Here is a 23,647-nt window from a genome sequence, read left to right on the forward strand (position 1 = left end):
TGTTTTTATGGAATCGTGAGAATTAATCATATATACAACCTGAAGAATTGACCGATTTTTATAAATCATATGTAACAGTGCTGTTATCAAGACTTTCGTAATAGACTGTGAGTAAGATTATCCAAACAACTTATCAACAAGCCAATATTATGTTGAGCGATTTTTAGTGGTTGCTCTGCCTTCGGAATATAGTAAAATCCGTGCAAAATCACACAGAAGGAATATATCTGGATGGATCTATAGTGACCGAGACGACCAGATGAGAATGCCTGTAATACAGTTAAGGATGCACAAGTATTCGGAGTTTAACAACGTTTTAACGCGTAACACCATTATGATCAAGGTATGCCAAGTCAGTCGAATCAGAAGTCAGGAATGAGGATATTCGAAGATATATTTGAAAAGCTATCAATATTTCAAGAAGCGTTTGGTCTGTGCTGGCTAACGGTTGTAGATGATGCGTATCAGGGCGTCAACACTCGTGATTTGGCGTGTGTGCGTGACCAAGTGCCCTCAGCCATATGTGTCCGGCAAAACTAACGAGGTCATCATCAATGTCAAAGACACAGAACTATTTAATTGGGGGACTTTTTGCAGCTTCATAGTTGTTTCGTAGAGATTGTTGACGATGAGTACCTTAGAGTTGAACAGGAATAGTGTGTGTTGTCTAACTTACGTCAAAATCGCATCTCGTGATTGGTACTTATTCTGAATTACCCTATGGTGTCAGACCAATGAGGCTTTTTTGTTGAGTGTATAGAATAAATAAAATTTCACAAGAGGGGTTTTATATTTTAGGTTTATCATGTCAGAGGAATACAGAGTACGGTCACACTACCATACGAGTAGATCAAATCCGTGTATTCATTATTGTGCGACAGGTTTCCTTGACTCCGTAGATATTAAGCATATAATTTAACGTTCACTGATCAGTCCTTTAACTTGTAACCGGTCTGCTTTGATGAATGATCTAGATAGTACCCTTCCTGTTAGTAAATATCTTAGGGTCGCCCATTATCTAGTTCGAAGGAGCGCATAACAGTTGGCAAAAGAGTGTATCCTAGTCACATAGCATCCATCATTCGGTACTGAACCGGCTCTTTGTTCAGTGCTTCCAGTAAAATCGAAAAGGATTTACACCTTAATCAAATAATATTTCGATCACTACTTTTTGAACTCTTTCGGTCCTCTATATTTTTCTTGGATTAGACGGCATGGTGAGTTTTTGTTGTGATTTCAAGTAAATAGGTAAAACATCCTGAACATTTTTGCGGATCCTTTGATCTAGAGCATTGTTAGAAATACTGTTTGGTAGTCTGTACACTTGAAAACAAAACTGAAAATGTGATAGTGTCAAACAATTGTGAGCGATACGTTCTTACTTATCTGATGTTTGGCTTACGTAAGAGATAAAACTGAGGCTAAAAATGCACCTTTGTGTATAGAATCGAACTACTAAGACAAAGCATTGGATAATTGCCCCCAAATAACTAAGAAGCCGACCCACAATTCGCATTCCATACATCTATCCTCCTATTAGTCTCGGAGATTTGTACTAATGATGCTATCAGTGAAAATGATTTAAAGACCATCAAGTGTTATTTAATTATATCGAGTTATCTCGGTTTAATGCTAACTTGTTGGCTTTAATTAGATCTTAAATGTTCGCCCTTCGTCAGTCGTTGCAAGCTATACAAATCAGATCACCATCTTTATTATTTTATTGTTTCATGGACATTTATTTTGGTAAAGTTTTTGTCGTTTGATCTGGTCAGCAAGTATTGTTCGGGATTAGTGTTGCGATTAAAACTTAGTTTATGATCTGTCAGTCTTGTGTTGAAAGTTTTGATAATCGGCACGTAGTTCCGCAATCCCAGTATCTAGAAATAATCTTACTCATGAGACCGGTAGCTACAAACCACACCGACATCATCCTAAGTTTCAGTTGTTGACCTTCAGTTAAACTATCCTCGACGGTTGTTAGTTGATATGGTCTCTAACTTCTGCTTTAGTTTCTGTTTTTTTTTTCAGTACTAGTTCAACGGTTTGTTTCTGTCTACTAAACGTAGTTCACGTGCCTAATGGTTACTTTGTGTACCAAATAGTGTCTGAAGCCTATCGCCTGAACGAAACCACAACCTATGAACAGTTGGGGTTTGTTTTTGCTTCCTACACACGACGATGTCTGTGTGTGCTTTGGCTTAAGAGTGGATGACTGTGGGTTCATTGAGCAACCCCAATGACAATAATATAATCGAGCTGTCCATTGCCTTATCGGATTAATGTGATAATGGGGCTATGGAAAATGAACTTAATTGTAGTGGCCAATCGGTGTTTATTTAGCTGGGTCACATGACATTAAACATTCGGAAGGTAGTATACTACAATTTGTGGAACATTTGTAGTTATAGAGAGCATTAATATGCAGATTTACAATAACCTACTAAGGAAGTAGATAAAGATCAGTTTAGCTGAGAATCTTTGCTGCCGACCAAAGATTTTTGGAGTTATAGACTAGTCGAAAATTGGTGCAAACCATTCCCTGAGTGTATTTACTGGGCTAGTCCACAGCAACATAGGACCTAATAACCTAGTTTCTCATTGTAAAGTAACTGTTACAGAGACTATTGGTGTAGAAAAAAGAAAGTCGGATTTGAGATGTATAGCAGGAAACAGAGAAGCTTGTGATGGGTTTGGCAGTTTGACCATACAACAAGAATCGGATTATGGAATAAAGATACAACTGTATTTCGATTGTTTGAAAGATGTTTGTGAGTGAAGCGATTTCAGGTTGCACGACAGCAATAACCACATACCAATGAGGATTGGTAATGAATATGTTGGTAAAAATCACCCCAACTACTTGAGAAGTGAAACAATTATAAGCGGAGTATTTATATGCGTTATTCCAGTAAGGTCTCAATGTTCTATGCAACAAGACGCGTATATATTAATGGATAGAAAATCTGGTTAGACATCAATCGATACTGGTTTAGCTCATCAGCTGGGAACCATAAAAGTTGAAGAAGACTTCATGATAATTAAAAGTATTCAAATTGTTGTGCTAAGAAATCCCGAAATAGTGCAATTTAAGTCAGACAGAACTAGATGGACATAAATGAATGTATTATGTGTGGAATCGGTACAAAGGAGTCTTCAGTTAGTCTGTTCGGCGATGCATTGGGTATATACTCTGTATGATTTAGAATGAGATTAACTGGTCTAAAAAGTTGATGATGCCTATCAACGCTCAGAGTGTCTACATGCACTTTGGGGATGCAAAAGTATATAGGTACAGTATCGAGGAAGTGCCTGTACCCATGGTCCAGTCTCACAAGGATATTGGAGTGACAGTGAGCCATGATCTTGAGACCACCAATATCCACCACATTTTTCAAATCTGAATTTCTGTTTTTAGTCCCAAACAATCGACTGCTTAGGCGATCCTCCTCAGTCTTTGATACCCGAGGAGGGGTTGTTCTTTCCTCACGTTTTTGAAAGTATTTTTGGCCATGCGCGTGGTTGACTTGGGACCAAACTTTCGGTTATGCCAAATGAACTGTTCAAACCGTTTGAACATCTGTGACCTAGGGCGCGGTTGTCGTGGTCACCTCAGCACTATAGGTACCTAGAATCCAACTACTTTTCATCCGAAGGATTACCACAAACCACAAAAAAGTGAAAAATATACACCAGCAAATATTTGAACATTAATAGAGTACAATGAGAGGCATTTGAGTTTTTCATATATGAAATCTGGTTTCAGAAGAAACTTGCAATGACTTCAAACAACAGGTAAACAATAATGAATTAAGCATTGCGATACGGCTTATTCAAAAAGATTTAACGTAAAGTTACATTAGCCTTGACATTGTTTGTTTTAAACTATAGACAAAACAGAGTGTATTAAAGCTTATTAAAACAAAAATAACTGTCACTTTATTTTCAAACATTTTTAGTGGCCGATTAACTAGAAAAATAAGATAATCTTGAAATTGAACGTGAAAAGTTCGTCTAATATAAGATTTGGGGCAACTATCTCACATATGGCTTCGACCAATTAGCGTTCGACTTATCTAATTCATGGCCACATCAAACGGGAGATGTCGTCCAATCACAATTTTGACCATACTAGTATATAAAGTCTGATTTCGTTGCCTTATCTGTTGTTCACAGTTATGGCACGCACGAAGCAGACTGCTCGCAAAAGTACGGGCGGGAAGGCTCCAAGGAAGCAACTAGCCACTAAAGCTGCGCGCAAAAGTGCTCCAGCTACAGGTGGTGTCAAAAAACCACATCGTTATCGTCCAGGCACAGTAGCCTTACGTGAAATTCGTCGTTACCAAAAGTCAACTGAGCTGCTCATCCGTAAACTGCCTTTCCAGCGTTTGGTCCGGGAGATTGCCCAAGACTTTAAGACCGATTTACGTTTCCAAAGCTCAGCAGTTTCTGCCCTACAGGAGGCAAGCGAAGCTTATCTCGTTGGCCTTTTCGAGGACACTAACTTGTGTGCCATCCATGCCAAACGTGTAACTATCATGCCAAAGGATATCCAACTGGCTCGTCGAATTCGTGGTGAACGAGCCTAGGCCGACCTATGGAAAGACCGACCTGTGAACGCCAAACGGCCCTTTTTAGGGCCACACAACTTGATTTTGTATCCCTTTTCTATTCACTGGTACATCATAAGGAGATCGGGGGTCTAATCGACTAGTTATTTCGTTAAACGCGATCGTGACTTGCTTGTTCTGTTCGTTTGGTGCTAGCCTGACTTGGTTATGTTTAGATAGCTTAACAGTAAGACAACTGATTGCAAGTCTATTGTTTATACCAGCAGTACGAATTTAAAGGGAAATATAGCACGTCATAGTGCATGATTTCTGGATAGGTTTGAGACAGGCTTCGTTTACTACATAGGGTCATGCGTCCGGTAGAGTTGCGTTTCGAAATTAAGTTTTTTGGTAGGAAGGCATCGGGCCATTGTAGTTCGGCTTTCCTGAGTTATCTTAGAATACAACCATGAACAGTCGAGGGTATACGACTGCTGCTTAGTTTCTTATATTGTCTCACGGTCCTTAAGATTAGTGACTAGATTTCTTTCATCAGTGGCTTCGATCAATGTTACCATTAAGGTGCGATATACAATCCTCAGCACGATGTATTGTCTTACAAATAAAGTAGGGTAGAGGTAAGAGTTGGTAAAAGTATCACAATCTTTCCAGTTATGTACGTTATTGAATCGATCAGCTCTAACCTGCTGGTCATGTCGTTGAGCTGCTTAGTCAATGGCCAAGTGCTAACAGGATATACAAGGAGGAAGATAAAAAATAAAGGGATCTCAGTATATGCAAGACTAGATGTCTGTTCACATCCATATGAATTTCGACCTCAAGATTCTTTACACCCCGTTAATTGCTCCAGCACTCCACAATGGCTCGTTACCTGCGTGTTGACTTAGTAGTAACTGCATGGTCTTTAAAATAGCTGTAGCAGACCGCTGACATTACCCAGTGGTGAGAAGGGGATTTCATTTTATGACCATACGATTATTACATAGCGTACTATCACACAAGGGTCAAAGAATACTTATGCAAATATGGGCTGTTTAATTCAAATCAGCCGCTGGAGTTGCTCCAACAATCCCCCCACGCGACTGAAAAGTCGATGCCAGCATTTGGCGCACTCCAATCATATTTCTACAATAGGTTACGGAAACCGAGCGTCTACCAGGCCGTATAACCATACACTTAGCAAGCATTATGCCGCGAATAAACCCTACACTGAGTAGACATTATTGTTGAAGAGGCGGTAGCGAGCCCAACCCATCGTCAGCCATATATTGCAGGATCTCTCGCTGAATGTATACGCTATCTTCAGGGAACTGCGCTAACCTGTGTGGGGGGCTTCTAGCATGCATAATAAGTGTAGAAAACCTTATGCAAATAAGTCCTACTAAACTAACGCTTATTTACTCCGCAACCGTATAATCGAGTGCGAAGCTACACTAGACTGCTCTATCTGGCTTCGCTTATGTTTCGAGCAAGGCATTTATCCTACTCACCGGGGATGGTGTATACACTGCCTATAAATCCCCAGCACGTATCATAGTCAAGAGCTTCTCGACTCAGCTTTGACCAAATGTATCGAATATATCCATCTCGAATGTTCTTTCAAAGAAATAAATTACGCTACAATACAGATGTAACCAAATTAATGACAAGTTATTTCATGGTGTTTGCATGATAACCGAATTCAGAAATAACAAGATCACTCACTACATACCACTTCTGTCTTACTCTTACTCCCCACACAAATATTACCGCATTATGACGAAAACAAACTCTCAAAAGAGTCAATACCTTTACACTTTATTACGGTTAACACAGTAAAAGACTCATGAAACAAGGAAAGTCCTCATAACTTATTAGATTCATAACTCCACCATCTGGTGATCTCGATCGTGTTTCGCAACATCCGTCAGTCATTCAGCATACTTTTGTATGTTGTGATATATTTCCGAAATAAGATATTGTCGCTACCAAACATGTAGCCATTTATTATCTGAAATGACTCTGCTACTGGTGACAATTGAAAATGCTCACCTATAGAGAAAAGTAGAAATTACGTCTTTGTGAATTATCCATTATAAACTAATTGGGAAAATACCAAAATATTCTAGTAAATGCATGCATTTTGGAGCACAGTAGGTTTTTAATATTATAATAAGTACAGAGACTGAAATCCGAAATACATGAAAACAAGCTGATTCCGCGAAAAAGCGAACACATCTTCCAATACTACTTATCTTTAATTCCGATGAGATACAAAAGGTAATGTAGCAGTATATCTGTGTGTACGAAAAGTCAGTAGATATATGAAATTCAGCAGCTGCCCGGCATGAGTGTCCGCAATACAACGGTATAAAATACGAGCTACAGAATAGGAACATGGCTAGTATAAATTAAGGAACAGACTGCACACAGAACAAGTCAACGTAAAAAGGATAGTTGACCGTTCTTAATTGATTCACTCTTTCATAATTACTTCACAAAATAACCTGGAATCACAAAAAGTGAACTGGAAAAAGAAATGAAATTGTGTCAACTAGTAATTTAAGGCGTTGAATACTTGGAGGCATCATTTTTGTGAGGAACCACGTATCCTAGTCTGCGAACTATACAAAGTTGATGTAAAACCAAATAAATAAAGACAAGTAGTGATTAAAATGTGACGACTAGGGAGTGCGCAACTAATTATTAACAGTAACTTGTGATAAACATACATTGAGTCACATCACAAAGTTATATAGAAGCAGCAAGAGTCGAATCAATAGTTGTTTGAAAGTTCAAAACGTTAAGAACGAGACAGAAGAAGCTTTCATATCCAGTAGCAGTGGATCACCGATACCTCCAGGTAGGAAACTAGGCATGATTAACGATAACTGAGGAAGAAGGAATTAGTTTTCTCTAAAAGGGCTCCTAGAAAGTCGCTCGGACTAGTTCACCCGAATTCTAGCATTTGACTACTCTTAAGGAATAGGTGTGTCTACAGTCGGTTCTGCTGTTATGTTTCCAATTTCTGGGTATTGCCTTTAGGTTTTGTGTTGAGACTAAGTTCAAGGGGATGCCCAGAAGTGTTTACGATACTATATGTCATTAGGTCACCTTTAAGACGGCCGTACTCTAATAGGTAAATGTTTAGTGACTGAAGCCTTTCATAAAACATGAATAAATTTATTAAACACCAAGAAACATAAAGAACATTAGAGATTGAAACTCAATAACCCCAACGTTTCGCTTAAAAGCCTGGTCCTTGAGTATATCCTCCGGAAAAGCTAGGTGAATACTATCGGCGGGGGGGGGGTAAACGTAGGAACTAGTCACCATTAATTGTTGGAATATCTAAAAATATAATTCCCTCTTTGAAGTCCCATATTTATTCGGACATCAACTATTCTGACTGTTCGTTCTCACAAAGAATATAACTTGAAAAAGGATGAATTCCCGAAACAAAAAGCATGAAACTTTAAAACCGAATTGAAGTTTACAGTATTTGAAGATACTGTTCTTCGAGGAATCAGTCAGTCAGTCACAACGTAGAACTTCGTACGTACGTACATCAGTTCGAGTTGACATACCACATTACCACAGAGATGAAATTGTCGATTCAAATCACATAGTGGTAGAAGTAGTAAGAGTATAAGCAGTAATTGGAAACATTAGGGGTTGAAGATGTTATTCAAGGAGTATAATACAGTGAAATAAATTTAGAAAGAGAAAAAGGATAGGGACATGAAGAATCCAGAAGATTAGGATTTGGGAGAACACAAAGAGTGAATGCACCTTCGCCATTGCAAACGATTTTGAGCCATGTCATTCAAGGTCTCTAACCATCGGTTGCTATCATCTCGCGAATCCCAACCAGGTAGTGTACACCAACCAACATGGCTCAGTCCACTTGTCAGTGACTTCATGGATTTCTGCAACGTTTTCGTCTGGACAACCCTAGTTTTCTTCCAACCCACCCCTACACCATAAAACATCGCTCGTCGAGAAATGGTTCTGGTGTCAAAAACTAAAACGGCTATCTGTGAGACAAAAACAGGACATCGTCTCTGTTAGCGATAAGAACTCATTCATTCCAAAAGACTTTCACTCACAGGAATCATTAAATATAAATTCTACGAGTTGATTTTGTAGATCGACAAAAGATTGTGCTAATTTCTAAAAGGTTTTGCTAGGGCTGTTATTGTTGACATCTCTTTATTAGAACACTCATATTTATCACTCGAGAATACTAATTCATTCCAGGGACAAAGTTGATAAGTGGGAGAGAAAACCGGTCGCTATTTAAAAAGGACAGTGCTATTTTTCCTCGTTGAGTAAATTCTATTGTTTTGATCGTTATTACGTATCAAGACCACTATTTATACTTTGATTGGATTTCTTTCAGTTAAAGTATTCGATTAGAGCATCATTTTTGGTTCCTAAATTAGTTTTATCACCGGTACTCTAGAGTACCTCGTTTTTTTTTCTATTGTGTCTGTCAGTACTTTGATCCTAACTATTTACAGTTTTTCTACTTTTTGGTCAAAGATCACTGTTCCCTCCTCAAATGACTGGAAGGTGCAATAAAAGCATTTGCCAGCGTCCAGGCTGTCGATATCCGTTGACCGCGACATGCAGTGCGACGAGTACAAAGGCTGGTACCATGAAGTTCTGGAAGCTGAAACTGACCAAGCTAAACCTATTCCCACTGTCATATCGAAGAATCGGAGGCGACTTGATTACAGTTTTCAAATTGCTTAGTGATAAATTTGCACCTGATATACCCTCATTCTTCTTGCCTCCCAAAACAGAAAATTTATGAGGACACTCCAAAAAAGTTCACAAGCCCAGAACGAATTACTTGTCAGCTAACTACCGACTTCCCCATCGAATCATCAACGAGTGGAATTCATTACCTCAGCACGTGGTTGAGGCTCCATCCGTCGACTGTTTCAAAAGAAAGCTGGATCAACTGAGAGACCATCATTGCCAGGACTAACACAGGCCATCAAGCCTCCTGTCCTTTCCAAACTGAAACGTGCACAAGGTCACTGAAATTTGGGGATTTCCCCCAAAGAAGGGAAATTAGGACACTAGAAAAAAAAACAAATACTAACTGATATAGCCCTAATATACACCTGGTTTGTAATCTACAATCTTTCGTTCCGTAGAATCTCGTAATATGCAACAGCTACACTTAGGTAATATCTAGCAGAATAGATCATCAGGTCCTTCTAATTCGCAAGGAACAATGCTAAAGTTTCGTTCTACATAAAATATCACTAGCGCTCATAATTCAGCTGAAGCCTACCATAACATCCCAATCTGGACAACATAGTTTCGGAAGTAAAAAGGGATGTGGGTGCTAATGGGCCCAGCAAGTTTGAAGCTTGTTACCAAAGCAGATGACGATATGAATTTGATGCTCTAACCTTCGTCACCAGCTTACGACTACGACACTTCAAGTAGAAAATGATAAAACAAACAAGGAGATGAATAAGATAGCAGTTCCTTAAAGTCAGTGTGTCGTCAGAAAAAGCCTTATTCTATAAAATTGTCTTCGTGAAGAACACCTTCTACGATGTGGAAATGAAAGCATAAGCAACAATAGACTTGACACAATAACCTTGTAGCAACGACCAACATAACGACAATGACATAAGCAAATTTTTGATTGGACAAAGTCAACACTGAATTCTAATTGGGTGGTATGAAAATCATGTTACATCGTGGTCAGGTAATTATTATAGCGGTCAACTGAGAAGCAGCGATGTGCGTTCTCGTCTCCGTGTGGCAAGTTTGACTGCGGAATTGGTCATGAGCGTTACGGTGTCTGTCCCGTTGAAGAAGGCGAAGTCGTCTAAATCTAAGACGCCAGCTAGTCACCCGCCAGTGATCAACATGATTACAGCGGCAATTTTGGCAGTTAAGGATCGTAAGGGCAGTTCACTCGCTACTATCAAGAAATACATAGCCGCGAATTACAAGTTTGATGTTGAAAAGCAGGCAGCACATATTCGCCGTGGCATCGTGCATGGTGTTGAGAAAGGTGCTCTTATACGAGTTGGGAATAAGGGAAAGGGCGCATCTGGTAGCTTCAAAGTAGCCGAAAAAAAAGTTGTTGACGCCAAACCCAAGGTTGCTAAACCGAAAACTAAAGTGCCTTCTGCTGTTAAACCCAAATCAACTCCCAAGAAACCTAAGGAAAAGAAGGTCACTAAACCGAAAGTTAAGACTCCGAAGAAGCCTAAAGCTGCCGTGATGAAGAAGCCAGCATCTAAGAAGCCGAAGACTGCGGCTAAAAAGGTGGCACCAAAGAAGAAGTAAAGTGGTTTGATGGTGCCTGTATAGGTGCTGCTACTACGGAGAACGTGACAACGGCCCTTTTCAGGGCCAATCACCAATTGGTTTTTATTTTCGTTAGTTTGTTTATCATTATGTGTGCTATGATGGCCTACATGACGACGTGGTATGTCAGATGGATGTGTTGTCTGTCACCTGATGGAATAACGGGTTTCTCAACTGCAAAGTCGGTACGTAGTCATAAGTATGGTGTGTAGTAGTCGCTGGCAGGAATAGATCGGTTGGTTAGAGTTAGCGCGCTAAGTTCGTGACAGACTTATAAACTACGTGTCATCACATCCCGCTTATTTTTTCCGTCCTAAAAACATTCGGTCTGAATGTGGTCGCTAAACCAACTCTAAATTACGAGATTCGTAGGGGACATGCATGCTTTTAGAAAGTATTGTCTGGAATTCGGTTTTTGGTGCAATGTTTGGGGTTAGGAATTTGGATTTGTCCCTTGAAAACATCCGGTCACTCGGGACATTTTAATGGTTACAAGGATCAAAGCCATGAGTATCTTCAAGATGATATGACAATGGGGATGTAAATTAATGGGTGTTAATTATTTAAGGGATGATAATTAGGCGCGGTTATTGTGCTCACCTGCGGAGACTGAATGTTTTTCCCAAGTCGGTCAGTCAGCTACAACACAAGTATGCATCCATCCACCAGATTCATAGAAGTGGTTAATTCAGTGGTGGTAATATACAAAATATTTATATTAGGATATGGTATAGGACACATATGTGGAGCAGTTTTGAAAGAAGATGAGTGTATGCACCTGCACCATATTTTACTAATGAGAGTAGGATTTTCCGAATAACAAAAAGAACCGTTAGTGAGGAAATCTTGAAGAATGGAAACAAATAAGAGTCAGGTTAACAAACTGAGGTCACACGAAGCTCTGGAAACGATTGAAGATATACAAACGGCTGTGGAAACAGCAGGGTGATGAATAACCAGTGGGTCATCGCACTGATAGACTCTTGTAAACTCATCCCATCAGGTCCCGAACACGATGAAGGACGAAAACAAATAGGATCTAGGTTGATCAAAAGTCTGAGGAACGATCGTTAGCAGAGGTGGTTAACGAAAGCGAAAGGGACGGAAGAGACAGCAGTTGTAGATAACACAAGATAGCTTTTCAGACTAGTAAGAGAAACGGGAATCACGAAGTCGAGTGTGAGTGAGACAACACGCCAGTTTTCACGGTTAGGTTGACTAATATTTTAGCTAACATCTAGGAGTTGGATGTAATCACATCTGACCGGTCGCAATCACTGATCGTCCCATTATATAAGAAGTTCAAAATCGTCCTGTGATAACCATGGAGGGATTAGTTAAACTAATATAACATCTAAAATACTAGTCTCAATAATTATCGGGCACCTAACTAAGACTCGTGAACTGCAAACACGAGAAAATCAGACTGGCTTCAGACCTGGTTGCGGCTACATCGACCACATATTAACCATTCGTCAAATTTTAGAGTATGCTTAGACATGCTTACTGTCGTCCGACCATGATAGGTTTTCTTGTCTTCAAAGCTACATTTGACTCTGTTGACCGAGAGGTTCTGTGACAGTGTCTGTCATTGAAAGGTGTACCTCAGAAGTAGATAAACCTTGTGAAGGCTTTTTACTCGAACACTACCAGTCGAGTCAGAGCTTATGTCGAACTGTCATTTGATTTTCCAACTTCAAGTGGTGTCCGGCAAGGCTGTCCACTATCTCCATTTTTGTTTAATTCCATCTTAGACCTACTGTTGGAAATGGCACTCTTATCGACTTAATTTTCAGGAATTGATCTCCTACCAGTATGTCCACTTATCGACTTAGAATACGCAGATGATACAGTTCTATTTGGTGAAGACGCTGATAGAATGCAACAATGCCAGGATATTTGAGATGCGTTTCTCCCCCTCTAAAGGTAAATTATCGCTCCAGGACTGGCCTGCGTCAACACCTGAACTAAGGATGGGGAGTGAAGTAGTCGAACACGTGGACAATTCTGCATAACTTGGAAGCCTGACCAGCCCTAATGGGTTGGTGTCTGACGAAATCTCTGCACAGATTCAAAAAGCTCGTCTGGCTTTTGCCAATTTACGTCACCTATGGCGAAGACGAGATATCCGTCTATCAATTAAGAGACGAGTATACTGCACAACAGTTTGCTCTGTTCTGCTTTACGGCTGCGAAACCTGGCCATTAAGAGTAGAAGATACTCGTAAGTTACTAGTATTTGACCACAGATGCATTAGAAACATTTCACACATCTGCTGGGATCACCAGGTAAGTAATGGAGAGGTTAGATTCAGGGAATTAGACAATGATAGTAAACCAGTTGATGACCCGATCTTCCTATTTTGGAGAAAATTTTATCCGTTTTGGGGAAGCCGCTATATAAAATTTTGGGGATATGCCACAAAAACCCCGAAACTTCCCAGATCTGAGGAAATTTTCCAAAACGTTGGGGAAGACCATTGGAATTTGGAGAAAACGCCAAGATAGGCAGATTGGGGAGGTTGTAAATCTACATCGACTGAGGTAGTTTGACCACGTGTTATGTATGTCTGAACACCGATTATCACAGCACGCAATTCTGATTAGTGTTGGAGACAGATAGAAGAAAGTTGGCGGAGGCCAAACCAAAACGTGGCACCAGTCCATAAAGTCACTAATTTATAGTCTCTGTCATGTTGGTAGATGCAGACTACTTGGTTAGGGTCCGCGCGACTATCTTAACCAGTGGTTGGATACTCTGTGTGACATGGTTCAGAATCGATCACAATGGTGTAGGTGTATACACTCTTTGTTTTCCCTTAAACCGTAAGATTAAAATTACTTCATACCTTTGTTTCTACGAGCTAATTCCTTCTCCCTGTATTATGTCCTCATATGAAATCTTTTCCTACTACCATTGAAGTAACTGCTTCTATGAAAATGGTGTTCATCTTGTTGTGCTAATGAGGTGTGGCAGCTTAGACTGATGCATATATGTGCCTGATCCGGCGTTGTAGCTGACTGACTGAGGATCGGAATGTCATTCTTACTCTGTATACCTTGGGTTGTTTGCAAAATCATCGGTATTCTAAATAGCTACCTAAAATAATTCATATCCCTCAGAACTCATAATCGAACAAGGCTGTAATTTTAGGAAGCAGTCAATTTATTTTCGCCCTTCCACTTGATTAATGTCCTAATTTTATTTTATTGGAAGACAAAGGAATCCATTTATGTCAGTTCTTAATACCTCTATCTACTTTACAACATAACAACATGACAACTTTACTGTCACTTATTACTTTACATTTTGAATGATGGTAATATGGATCAGTGTTTTTGTTACGTTTTTATTAGCTTCCATCAACTATCTATAACTGTTGCTCGGAAATGTCTCACACATTCACCCACTGTAGGCATTATGTCGTTCGTGTGATTCATGTCTTAGTTGGTTGTAATTGAGTTTGACGTTTGTCATTATTAAGAAATCAGGGTAGATTGTGAAGTCCATAGGACTCAGTTGAGTCGTTAAAACCACATACGCACATATATTTGGTGCCCCCTTGTACCAATATTTATGTGTTCAAATAAAATAAATAAAATTCACTTACCGCTATCTATCTTTACCGATGGATTCGCGTAATCAAAGCTGTACTCATGACTTTTATCAAACTGGGTCTTCTCATTAGTAGACCTGAATGTAAGTATGAGGTATTTGTATCCTATTTTTCCTTTTAAAAGTGGTACGTGACAGTCGCATGAAAATTTATTTCGTGTATATTATTGTGGGTCATGGACTTCATATGAATATTCATACATAAAAGTTCAGATTCAGATACTATGTTTAAATTGACGGTAGCAGCTCAGTTTCTAAGTAATAAATAAAATATGTATGTGGGATTAAGTGTACTGCAGTCTGTTTTAAAGAAAACTATACCTAGAATTTTTTAGGTCCCGATTACTTTGTCAACAAATGACATGAACATGTTAATTAAAAATTATGTTGCACTGATAAACTTTCAGTTTTATATTTTTGTTTTCATATTCATTATCCAGTCTCCGATTAATCAGGTCGTTATGGACGCCTTTCGATGAGAATGAGCACAATATTGTTTTTTTACTTTCCAAAAACCCATCGTAGTAAGTATAACTTAATCAACTGGTCACACTTCAGTTAAAAGATAATTTTTCTCCTATAAGAGAATCTCATAAGTCTGCATCCTAATAATATAACGAGTGATTTAAATTCATAGCAGCAGATACTATAAGTGTTGATATTTCCAGACTGGTCTATAATCAATGAATTTTAGGTTTAGAAAAAACAACTACAAAAATTTAGACTTATAGGATGCGTTTTAAAACGCATTACTGTGTTATTATGAAGTAAAATGTAATAATAGGTTATGTTTATGCCTTTTAGTTAATAGTATTCTCACTATTAGAAGTATTTTTGAGGTAACTTTCGTTATAAAATGACGTTAGAAGGAGAATTATTGAAACCTTTTTAGCCCTAAATCTGAGTCCATTTTCATCGTGTAGCTGTAAATAATCCCTCAAAATCAATAGCTTTTTAAGTGTTCGACATTGGATGCTGACCACATTAGTTTTAGTGGACTCGTTTAGCTGAAGGCGATTGAAATATACATGTCGTCAATCCTCGTATATAATTATCGACCTAACTCGCGTTAGTAAATAAACGGAATTAAATAAGTCAAATACGAGAATGGATTTCGAATACGTATATTTCATATAATCGTTGATCCAGACAAACGATCGGAGAAAAGAAGCGAAGACATGAGAGTGAAGCGAAAAGACGCGCTGTGGAAAAGACATGTGAGGCAACTCCTTTTAACTAAGCGTGAATCAATATTTATAGTCAGCAAAAATAAGTTACAGACGTGATGAGTAAGATAGAAAATACACACACGCTTACATAAAAACAGTCAAGGCTAATAAGCTGGTGAGTAACAAGGTCCAAATGTGCTTGAGGAAAATGAGTAGATTGATCTGTTCACAAACTAGAATAACCTGTGTGCAGCGGTATATTTGTGAACGACAATCAATAGGTCAATTTATGCGTATTTACAAACCGGAACGGAAGGTCAAAGGTCATGTTTTTAGAAGTGATGGCTCGTTAAGTAGAAGTGTGTATAGAAAAAGACCTTCTGCCTGCCAATATACTCACTTCTATAGCTTTACACCTATCCAATATAAGAGAAATTTGGTTAGATGCCTCACTAGTAGAGCAAAAAAGATCTGTTCTGTTGATACTTCAAGTCAGGAACTGGAATTTATCTATAACTCACTGACAGAGATCGGCTACCCTAGTGCGTTCATTAAGAAGTACATGTATAATACAAGGAAGAAGTCGGAGATTTCAACTATTCGAAAGAAACCTTTATACATGAAATTACCATTCAACGGGGATGTAGCTAGTGATACTGTGAAAGATAGGTTAACGAAAGTTATTAGTAGGACACTCTACGCAGCCTATCTTGCATTGACTTTCCCGAGTCGACCAGTGATGTCTACTCAAACGAAGGATAAGTTACCTGAGTTGACCTCCTCTATGTGCATTTATAAGTTCAGCTGCTCCTGTGGAGATAACTATATCGGGCGTACTACTAGGCAACTTAACCAACGAATGAGTGAATATCTACCAGCATGGTTTGGGAAGGGCCAAATAAAAACAATACGCAGTTCTATCTTGGTACATCTAATTGATAGTGGTCATATTGTAGATAAATTGAAATCATTCCAAGTGATCTAACGTATACCTCCATCATTTCCCAACAGAGTTCGTTCATGTCTCCTTCATATAGCAGAAGCCATAGGAGTTCGTACATTCCACCCCAATTTATGTGTACAGAAGAAATTCGTAACCCCACTATCCCTTCCATGGCCGGACATAACTTGACATTATTATTATTATTTGTAAATTTTATTTTTATTATCTTAATTTTGTTATCACTTGTTTGTAATTTTCTACCTCTTTCCGTTTGTATTCTTCACTAAATAATGGTAATTGTATAAATTGTGAGAATTGATGAAAAGCGCGGATAGTACCAAAACTAATTACAAAATGTCTACTTTGACTATTCCCCACAAAACTACAGATTAATGAAAGACTAATTCAATCTAGTTCAGAACTTCGTGTCCGCTCATACTCACTACCACGCTGGATCTTCAAGAAAATAAGATATATTTCAACAACTTATTTAGAATCAGGTGGTATGTGGTTTGGATTTCATTCATTTTGTAGCATAAAGGAATGCTCATTTAATGTCATCAATGTGCGACGACCTCTCGATAAGTCAGACTTAACGGGTTACTGCGTACCATAAGAACCTCCTTAAGGGTGATAGCTTAGAACTCCAAAATGACCTTGAGAAATTATCTGAATGGTCTCAAACCTGGCAATTGCCAATAAATACTTCCAAGTGTATTGTGATGTATATTGGCCACCAGGGTACAGATACATACACGATGAATAATACTGAGCTACCTACTGTCCAGACACACAATGATTTAGGAGTCATCGTTAGTCAAGACTTAAAGACTACTGCACACTGCCGTGCAATAGCCGCCAAAGGTTTTAGAACTTTATGGTCCATACGCAGGGCTTTTAGTCATCTCGACGCTAAAACGTTTCTGACTTTGTACACAGTGTTCGTACGTCCTAAACTTGAGTACTGCATACAAGCAGCTAGCCCCTGCCTAAAAAAAGACAGTGAACTCTTGGAAAGGGTTCAGAGAACAGCAACTAATCTGATTCCCGGAATAGCGAAGCTCCCGTATGGTACGAGACTGATCAAGCTAAACCTATTCCCACTGTCATATCGAAGAATCGGAGGCGACTTGATTACAGTTTTCAAATTGCTTAGTGATAAATTTGCACCTGATATACCCTCATTCTTCTTGCCTCCCAAAACAGAAAATTTATGAGGACACTCCAAAAAAGTTCACAAGCCCAGAACGAATTACTTGTCAGCTAACTACCGACTTTCCCATCGAATCATCAACGAGTGGAATTCATTACCTCAGCACGTGGTTGAGGCTCCATCCGTCGACTGTTTCAAAAGAAAGCTGGATCAACTGAGAGACCATCATTGCCAGGACTAACACAGGCCATCAAGCCTCCTGTCCTTTCCAAACTGAAACTGAAATACATTTGAAAGTTGCTCATTAGTTCGGTGGATGCGTTATGATAATAATGTATTTAGATGGGATTCTCATTTTAAAAAATCTCATAGTTATTTATTATAATCCGTTTCCTCATTTTGTCAGTTATCACATATTCATTTCTAGATTTGAATTTTCATTAAGACTACTTAGTCATTTGACCTTTGTAAATATTCGTGACCCTAACAAATTGATGTAAAGATATCTTTGTACTGTTTTACACATGTGAGATAAGACCATACCACATGGTTGATGACTCATACTGTTATCGTGTTTTAAACTGTATTTCTTTGACTCCTCGTTCTTTGTGGTTTGACTGAGAGATGGCAACTGATAAACGAATTGACCCAAGTTTTAGACATGATAATAACTCTATACACCCAAGTACACTAAATGATTCAGGGCATGCTCATATGCGCAACCATAAGGGTTGTAAAACAAAGAAAAATTATTCATTCGTTCGGATGATAGGTTAATATTCAGTAACATGAACATTTTTTGGACCATGCCAACGACTAAGGAAAATATTTTGTGTAGATCATAGTCATAAAGAGGAAAAATTAGAAATCTTTCAGTAAACTAGAGACTCGAGGATAATAATAAATTTAAAGTAACCTGTGCGTTGCTGACTAGAATTAAAAAGAAAATTCAGTGAATAAAATTTTTTTTTAACAAAATCACTTGCTTAAGCTGTACATTTGTATCTATAATTGTTTGATAAATATATCGGTCTATGGAAACATAGGACAGATTACACTACTAAGTGATCCGGAATTTTAAAAATCAAAAGAAGATTGCGTTGTGTTATAAATTTGACCTTATGTGGATTATCTAATCGTTGTTTGATCACTATAACTTGATGTTTGTTCTGGAGGCACTATTTGTTTGGTTAGTATTAAAATCAGTAAATGGAGTTGTAAATGAAAACAGAATTTGAATAAATGCAACAAGAGAATTAATGGAATTTGTGAATTTTGATTGAAGATATTTGAGTGCAGTGAATTAAGAATTCTAAGACTCTATTTAATTTAAAAGTGAAAAATGGACGAAACAGAAAGAAAAAAAATAGTATAAAGGAGATTAAAACCAGATCAATGACAGAACAAAATATTTCTAGAAATGTTTACCTAAAGGTTCAGCAATCCAAAATATATACCTTGCGTCAAATTAAATTGGCACATCATGATTTCATACTTTGGGATTTGGTCATTAACCTTCATTTTGACGTAATTCCAAACTTTATATTTAAATAAATTTACTCATTTAATTTATTTGATCCACTAGTATTAACATGATCCTACAAATCCTATTTATAAACTTGCGTAGTGATAAACATATTGTGGTGTTTAAATAAATCAATGACTTCTTCGTATTGATGACTGTTGTAATTTTGAATTCCAAATACAATACATTCGTTCGGGCTCATCTAATACTTCTTGATTACATTGCGTTATTCCGGGGATTACTAGTTTATACTACAATTCAAATACTTCTAATTATCATATTGGCGTCGCGATTGAGCCTGTAATGGAACGGTTGGATATAAATTCAGGTTTTAATGCTTTTGAGGAGTACATGGAGAGGTTCGAAATCTGGGCTATGACCAAGGAAGACGATGAGGATTTTAATATTGTGGCCCATTTCCTTACATTCATCGGGAAAGAAGCATACAGCCTTATAAAGATTTTGGCACTTCCAGACAAACCGATTTCACTCCCCTATGCAACTCTCAAGCAACTTCTGTTGGATCATGTAATGTATACAAATTCCGAATGCGGTAAGAAAGGAAAATCCGATAAAATGACTCGTCAGAACATCAGGAATTCCACTTATTCAAACAGTCGTCGTAGTTCGATGCGTAATCAAATTTATTCAGACAATACTTCATTGAGTTGTGAAACAGTCCATGATGATGAGCACGAGTTTAGTAAATGCTTGTTCTGCGGCAAGTTTCACCCATGTAATTCATGTATATTTCGTAATTCTAAATGCTTTAAATGTGGTATAACTGGACATATTCAGTCAGTTTGTAATACCATGGTTCATTCCGCTGAAAGTAATGCTAAGATGGATGCTTCTAATGATCAGTTATCTTTATCTAGAAGAGGTATAACGTTATATAACAGTCCAGAGTTGAATGAAACCCAGAGTCATTGGGAGGCGAAAATTCTCAACCAATCAACTTATCAGATTTCTCATGTTATTGTGCCAGATATGGTTTGTCGTAATAATTCACATACTTCTGATGTAATTTCTTACAACTCTGAGAATAGAATGTTAGATGAGTCAAATCATGATCAAAAACCAAATTCAGTCATGGTAGATGTTGAATTCCCTGATGATCCATTACCTAATGAAACTCTTAATCAATTTGAGGAAAATATTTCAGAAGAATCGGATTCTGATATCATATCAAGTGTCAGTGGTCCTCATAATGAATTTATCTCTAATGATATTCCTAATGAATGTGAAAAATATGTTTCTTATGAGTTGAATTCTAGTCATATTTCTGATGTTATTGTGTCATATGTTGGATACTCTCACGAACAATGCATGTTGAATAGAATCCCTAGTCAGGGGTATAATGATACAGAGGGGATAGCAAAATTTTCCGAAGCAACCAGAGAACCAGTTTGCCCAGAAGTGAAGTTTGCACAGACAGAGAATCCAAATCAAGTCCAAGATTATCCTAATGAATATGAGGCAGATGAATGTTTTCTATTCGATTGTTTCGCAGGTAAATCAAGCCTAGTTAAATCACATGTGTTAATTACATATATCAATGCATATCCATCTGTGTATTCTAATATGAATAACAAAAAGAATATGTATCATGATTTTTATTCAAGTCAAAGTCACATGATGGAATACCTCGAATTATATATCAGTGTTTATTCCCAAATACTCATATACAGTAGTCGATGCGTGAGATTTGAGAAGATACTGCAAATTGGAAATGTCATATTGGCTAAAACATTGCGACATAAGGACCCAACATTATTTCGTGGGGGAGGATATTGTTGAAAAGTATATGATGCAAATTCTAAATATCAGTGGTTTCACTACACAATCGACATGCTGATTGTATGCAATTCTAGAACCCAGGTGAGTCTGTTCCAATTTCCGTTGTTAATTCTAATACTAATGAGTGCATTCTAGATAATACAGAGTGTACATTCAATACACCATCGGACAGATACACCTACACTTCAATTCGAGCTGTGGCGGATGTGGTGTTTAAATAAATCAATGACTTCTTCGTATTGATGACTGTTGTAATTTTGAATTCCAAATACAATACATTCGTTCGGGCTCATCTAATACTTCTTGATTACATTGCGTTATTCCGGGGATTACTAGTTTATACTACAATTCAAATACTTCTAATTATCATACATATCTTCATCAGAAATATGATTGTGAATCTCTAATAAACTTTACTTCATTGAAATATTTCTCACTTTATTCAAGTTTCTATTTAATCTAACTAACTGTATACAGTTTTGACAATATTAACAGCTTACTATAGTGAGACTGTCTGAAAGAAGCTCTCATCGATGAATTTGGTCAGTTTAATGAAATAACAACCTTAACTTAGTGAGATTGGTCCAATAACAAAGATCGCTTAATTATTACATTTCTATTTAATCTTATGCTGTTCGATTTACACTAAAAACAGAAACATCTAGTGTGTCAGGCAACTAGTGTTTAGTGTTTTATTTACAAATAAGCTAGTCACAACTCACAATGATCTAAGTCGAACTATGAGGACATTAATAATCTTGTATAGTATACGATCTCTAAATTACGAGCCGGTGATCAAAGGACTCAGAATTATACTACGTTTTTCACATCCTTTCTTCAATTTTGTCACAGTTTGTTGGAGTAATTTTAAAATAAAATGAATTAAAAATATAAAAGCAACTGTAGAAAAGTTGGATTGATCCAGAGGCCGGTATTCATTTGCTTTTTTTCGAAAACCAGTAAGGTTCTTAACTGATATAGACCTCACCTTTTGTGCACCAAAGCTGCTTCCGTTATAATCAAGGTACAAGTGGTGATAGTTTGTTTAACTTGACAGTATTTTACAGTTTAGTATTGATGTTCATGGCAATTAATTCTAACTATTTGGTATGGTGTTCATAATCCATTTCTTAACGTTTTAAGAGTTTCGTGTTGAGTCTATTTATTATGTTTGTTTGCCATTATGTCTGATAAATTGTTATTGGCAAACACTACAGGTTAAGGTTATTTGTTTGATTCTTCCCGTTGTTAACGTAACGAACTACAACTGACCAGTCTGTTTTGACATATTCTCATCCTTAACAGATCACCTCGATCTTTTCATGAATTTACAAGTACTTAAGTAAAGATGAATAATAGGTAGCAGTGGAATCCTATAGATGTCACTCCACCAAAGATCGAAGAAGTCAAGATGGCCATCAGACAAATCAAAAGTGGGAAGGCAACAGGACCTGACAATATACCAGTTGCAGCACTGAAGTCAGACATTGAAGTAACTGTAAACTTGCTTCACCTCCTATTCAAGAAGATTTGGGAGGAAGAACAAGTGCCAACGGACTGGAAAGAAGGATACCTCATCAAGATACCAAAGAAGGGAGATCTGAGTAAATGTGAGAATTACAGAGGCATCAGTTTGCTGTCAGTACCAGGAAAAGTTTTCAACAGAGTGCTGCTGAACCGGATGAAAGACGCAGTAGACGCCCAACTTCGAGATAAACAGGCTGGATTCCGTAAGGATAGGTCGTGCACAGACCAGATTGCGACATTACGGATCATCCTAGAACAATCAGTTGAGTGGAACTCATCACTATAAGTCAACTTCATTGACTATGAGAAGGCGTTTGACAGCGTGGACAGGAGAACATTATGGAAACTTCTTCGACACCATGGAGTTCCTGAAAAGATTGTCAACATTATCCAAAACACACGATGGACTACAGTGTAAAGTCGTACATAGAGGACAGCTGACAAATGCATATCGAGTAGGGACCGGAGTCAGAAAAGGCTGTCTACTCTCCCCATTCCTCTTCCTTCTGGTGATTGACTGGATTGTGAAGACTTCGACATCTGAAGGGAAATACGGAATACAATGGACTTCTCAGAATCATTTAGATGATTTGGACTTCGTTGATGACCTATACCCCCTCTCTCATAGACACGAACAAACACAGATGAAGGCCGCAAATGTAGCAGCAGCCTCTGTATCGATAGGCCTCCACATTCACAAAGGAAAAAGCAAGATTCTCAAATACAACACGGAGAACACCAACCCAATCACACTTGATGGCGAAACTCTGAAAGAGGTGGAAACATTCACGTACCTGGGAAGCATCATTGATAAACAAGGAGGATCGGATGCGGATGTACAGGCGAGGATTGCCAAAGCAAGTCAGCATTTCTACAATTGAAGAACATATGGAACTCAAAACAACTCTCAACTAATTTCAAAGTCAGAATCTTCAATACGAGCGTCAAGACAGTCCTACTGTACGGAGCTGAAACGTGGAGAACTACTACGACCATCATCAGGAAGGTACAAGTATTTAT

General features: G+C 38.0%; 2 protein-coding genes across 2 annotated transcripts; both read left to right on the forward strand.

The window, feature by feature from the left end:
* Positions 1 to 4,165: 4,165 nt before the first annotated feature.
* On the forward strand, positions 4,166 to 4,611 carry Smp_074610 (histone H3, putative). Its single transcript, XM_018799720.1, has one exon. The coding sequence runs from the start codon at positions 4,179 to 4,181 to the stop codon at positions 4,587 to 4,589; it is 411 nt and encodes a 136-aa protein (XP_018646598.1). The 5' UTR covers positions 4,166 to 4,178; the 3' UTR covers positions 4,590 to 4,611.
* Positions 4,612 to 10,364: 5,753 nt separating this feature from the next.
* Positions 10,365 to 10,874, forward strand: Smp_162370 (Linker histone H1; the record flags this gene model as incomplete). The annotated part of the gene is made up of 1 exon (XM_018799731.1): positions 10,365 to 10,874. The coding sequence occupies one exon, from the start codon at positions 10,365 to 10,367 to the stop codon at positions 10,872 to 10,874; it is 510 nt and encodes a 169-aa protein (XP_018646599.1).
* Positions 10,875 to 23,647: the final 12,773 nt, after the last annotated feature.

Source organism: Schistosoma mansoni (assembly GCF_000237925.1).
Source record: "Schistosoma mansoni, WGS project CABG00000000 data, supercontig 0144, strain Puerto Rico, whole genome shotgun sequence".
Lineage (NCBI taxonomy): Eukaryota > Metazoa > Platyhelminthes > Trematoda > Strigeidida > Schistosomatidae > Schistosoma > Schistosoma mansoni.

Bases quoted from the DNA above. Each gene is read 5' to 3' on its own strand.
- Smp_074610 (XM_018799720.1), top strand. From the start codon at position 4,179: ATGGCACGCACGAAGCAGACTGCTCGCAAAAGTACGGGCGGGAAGGCT.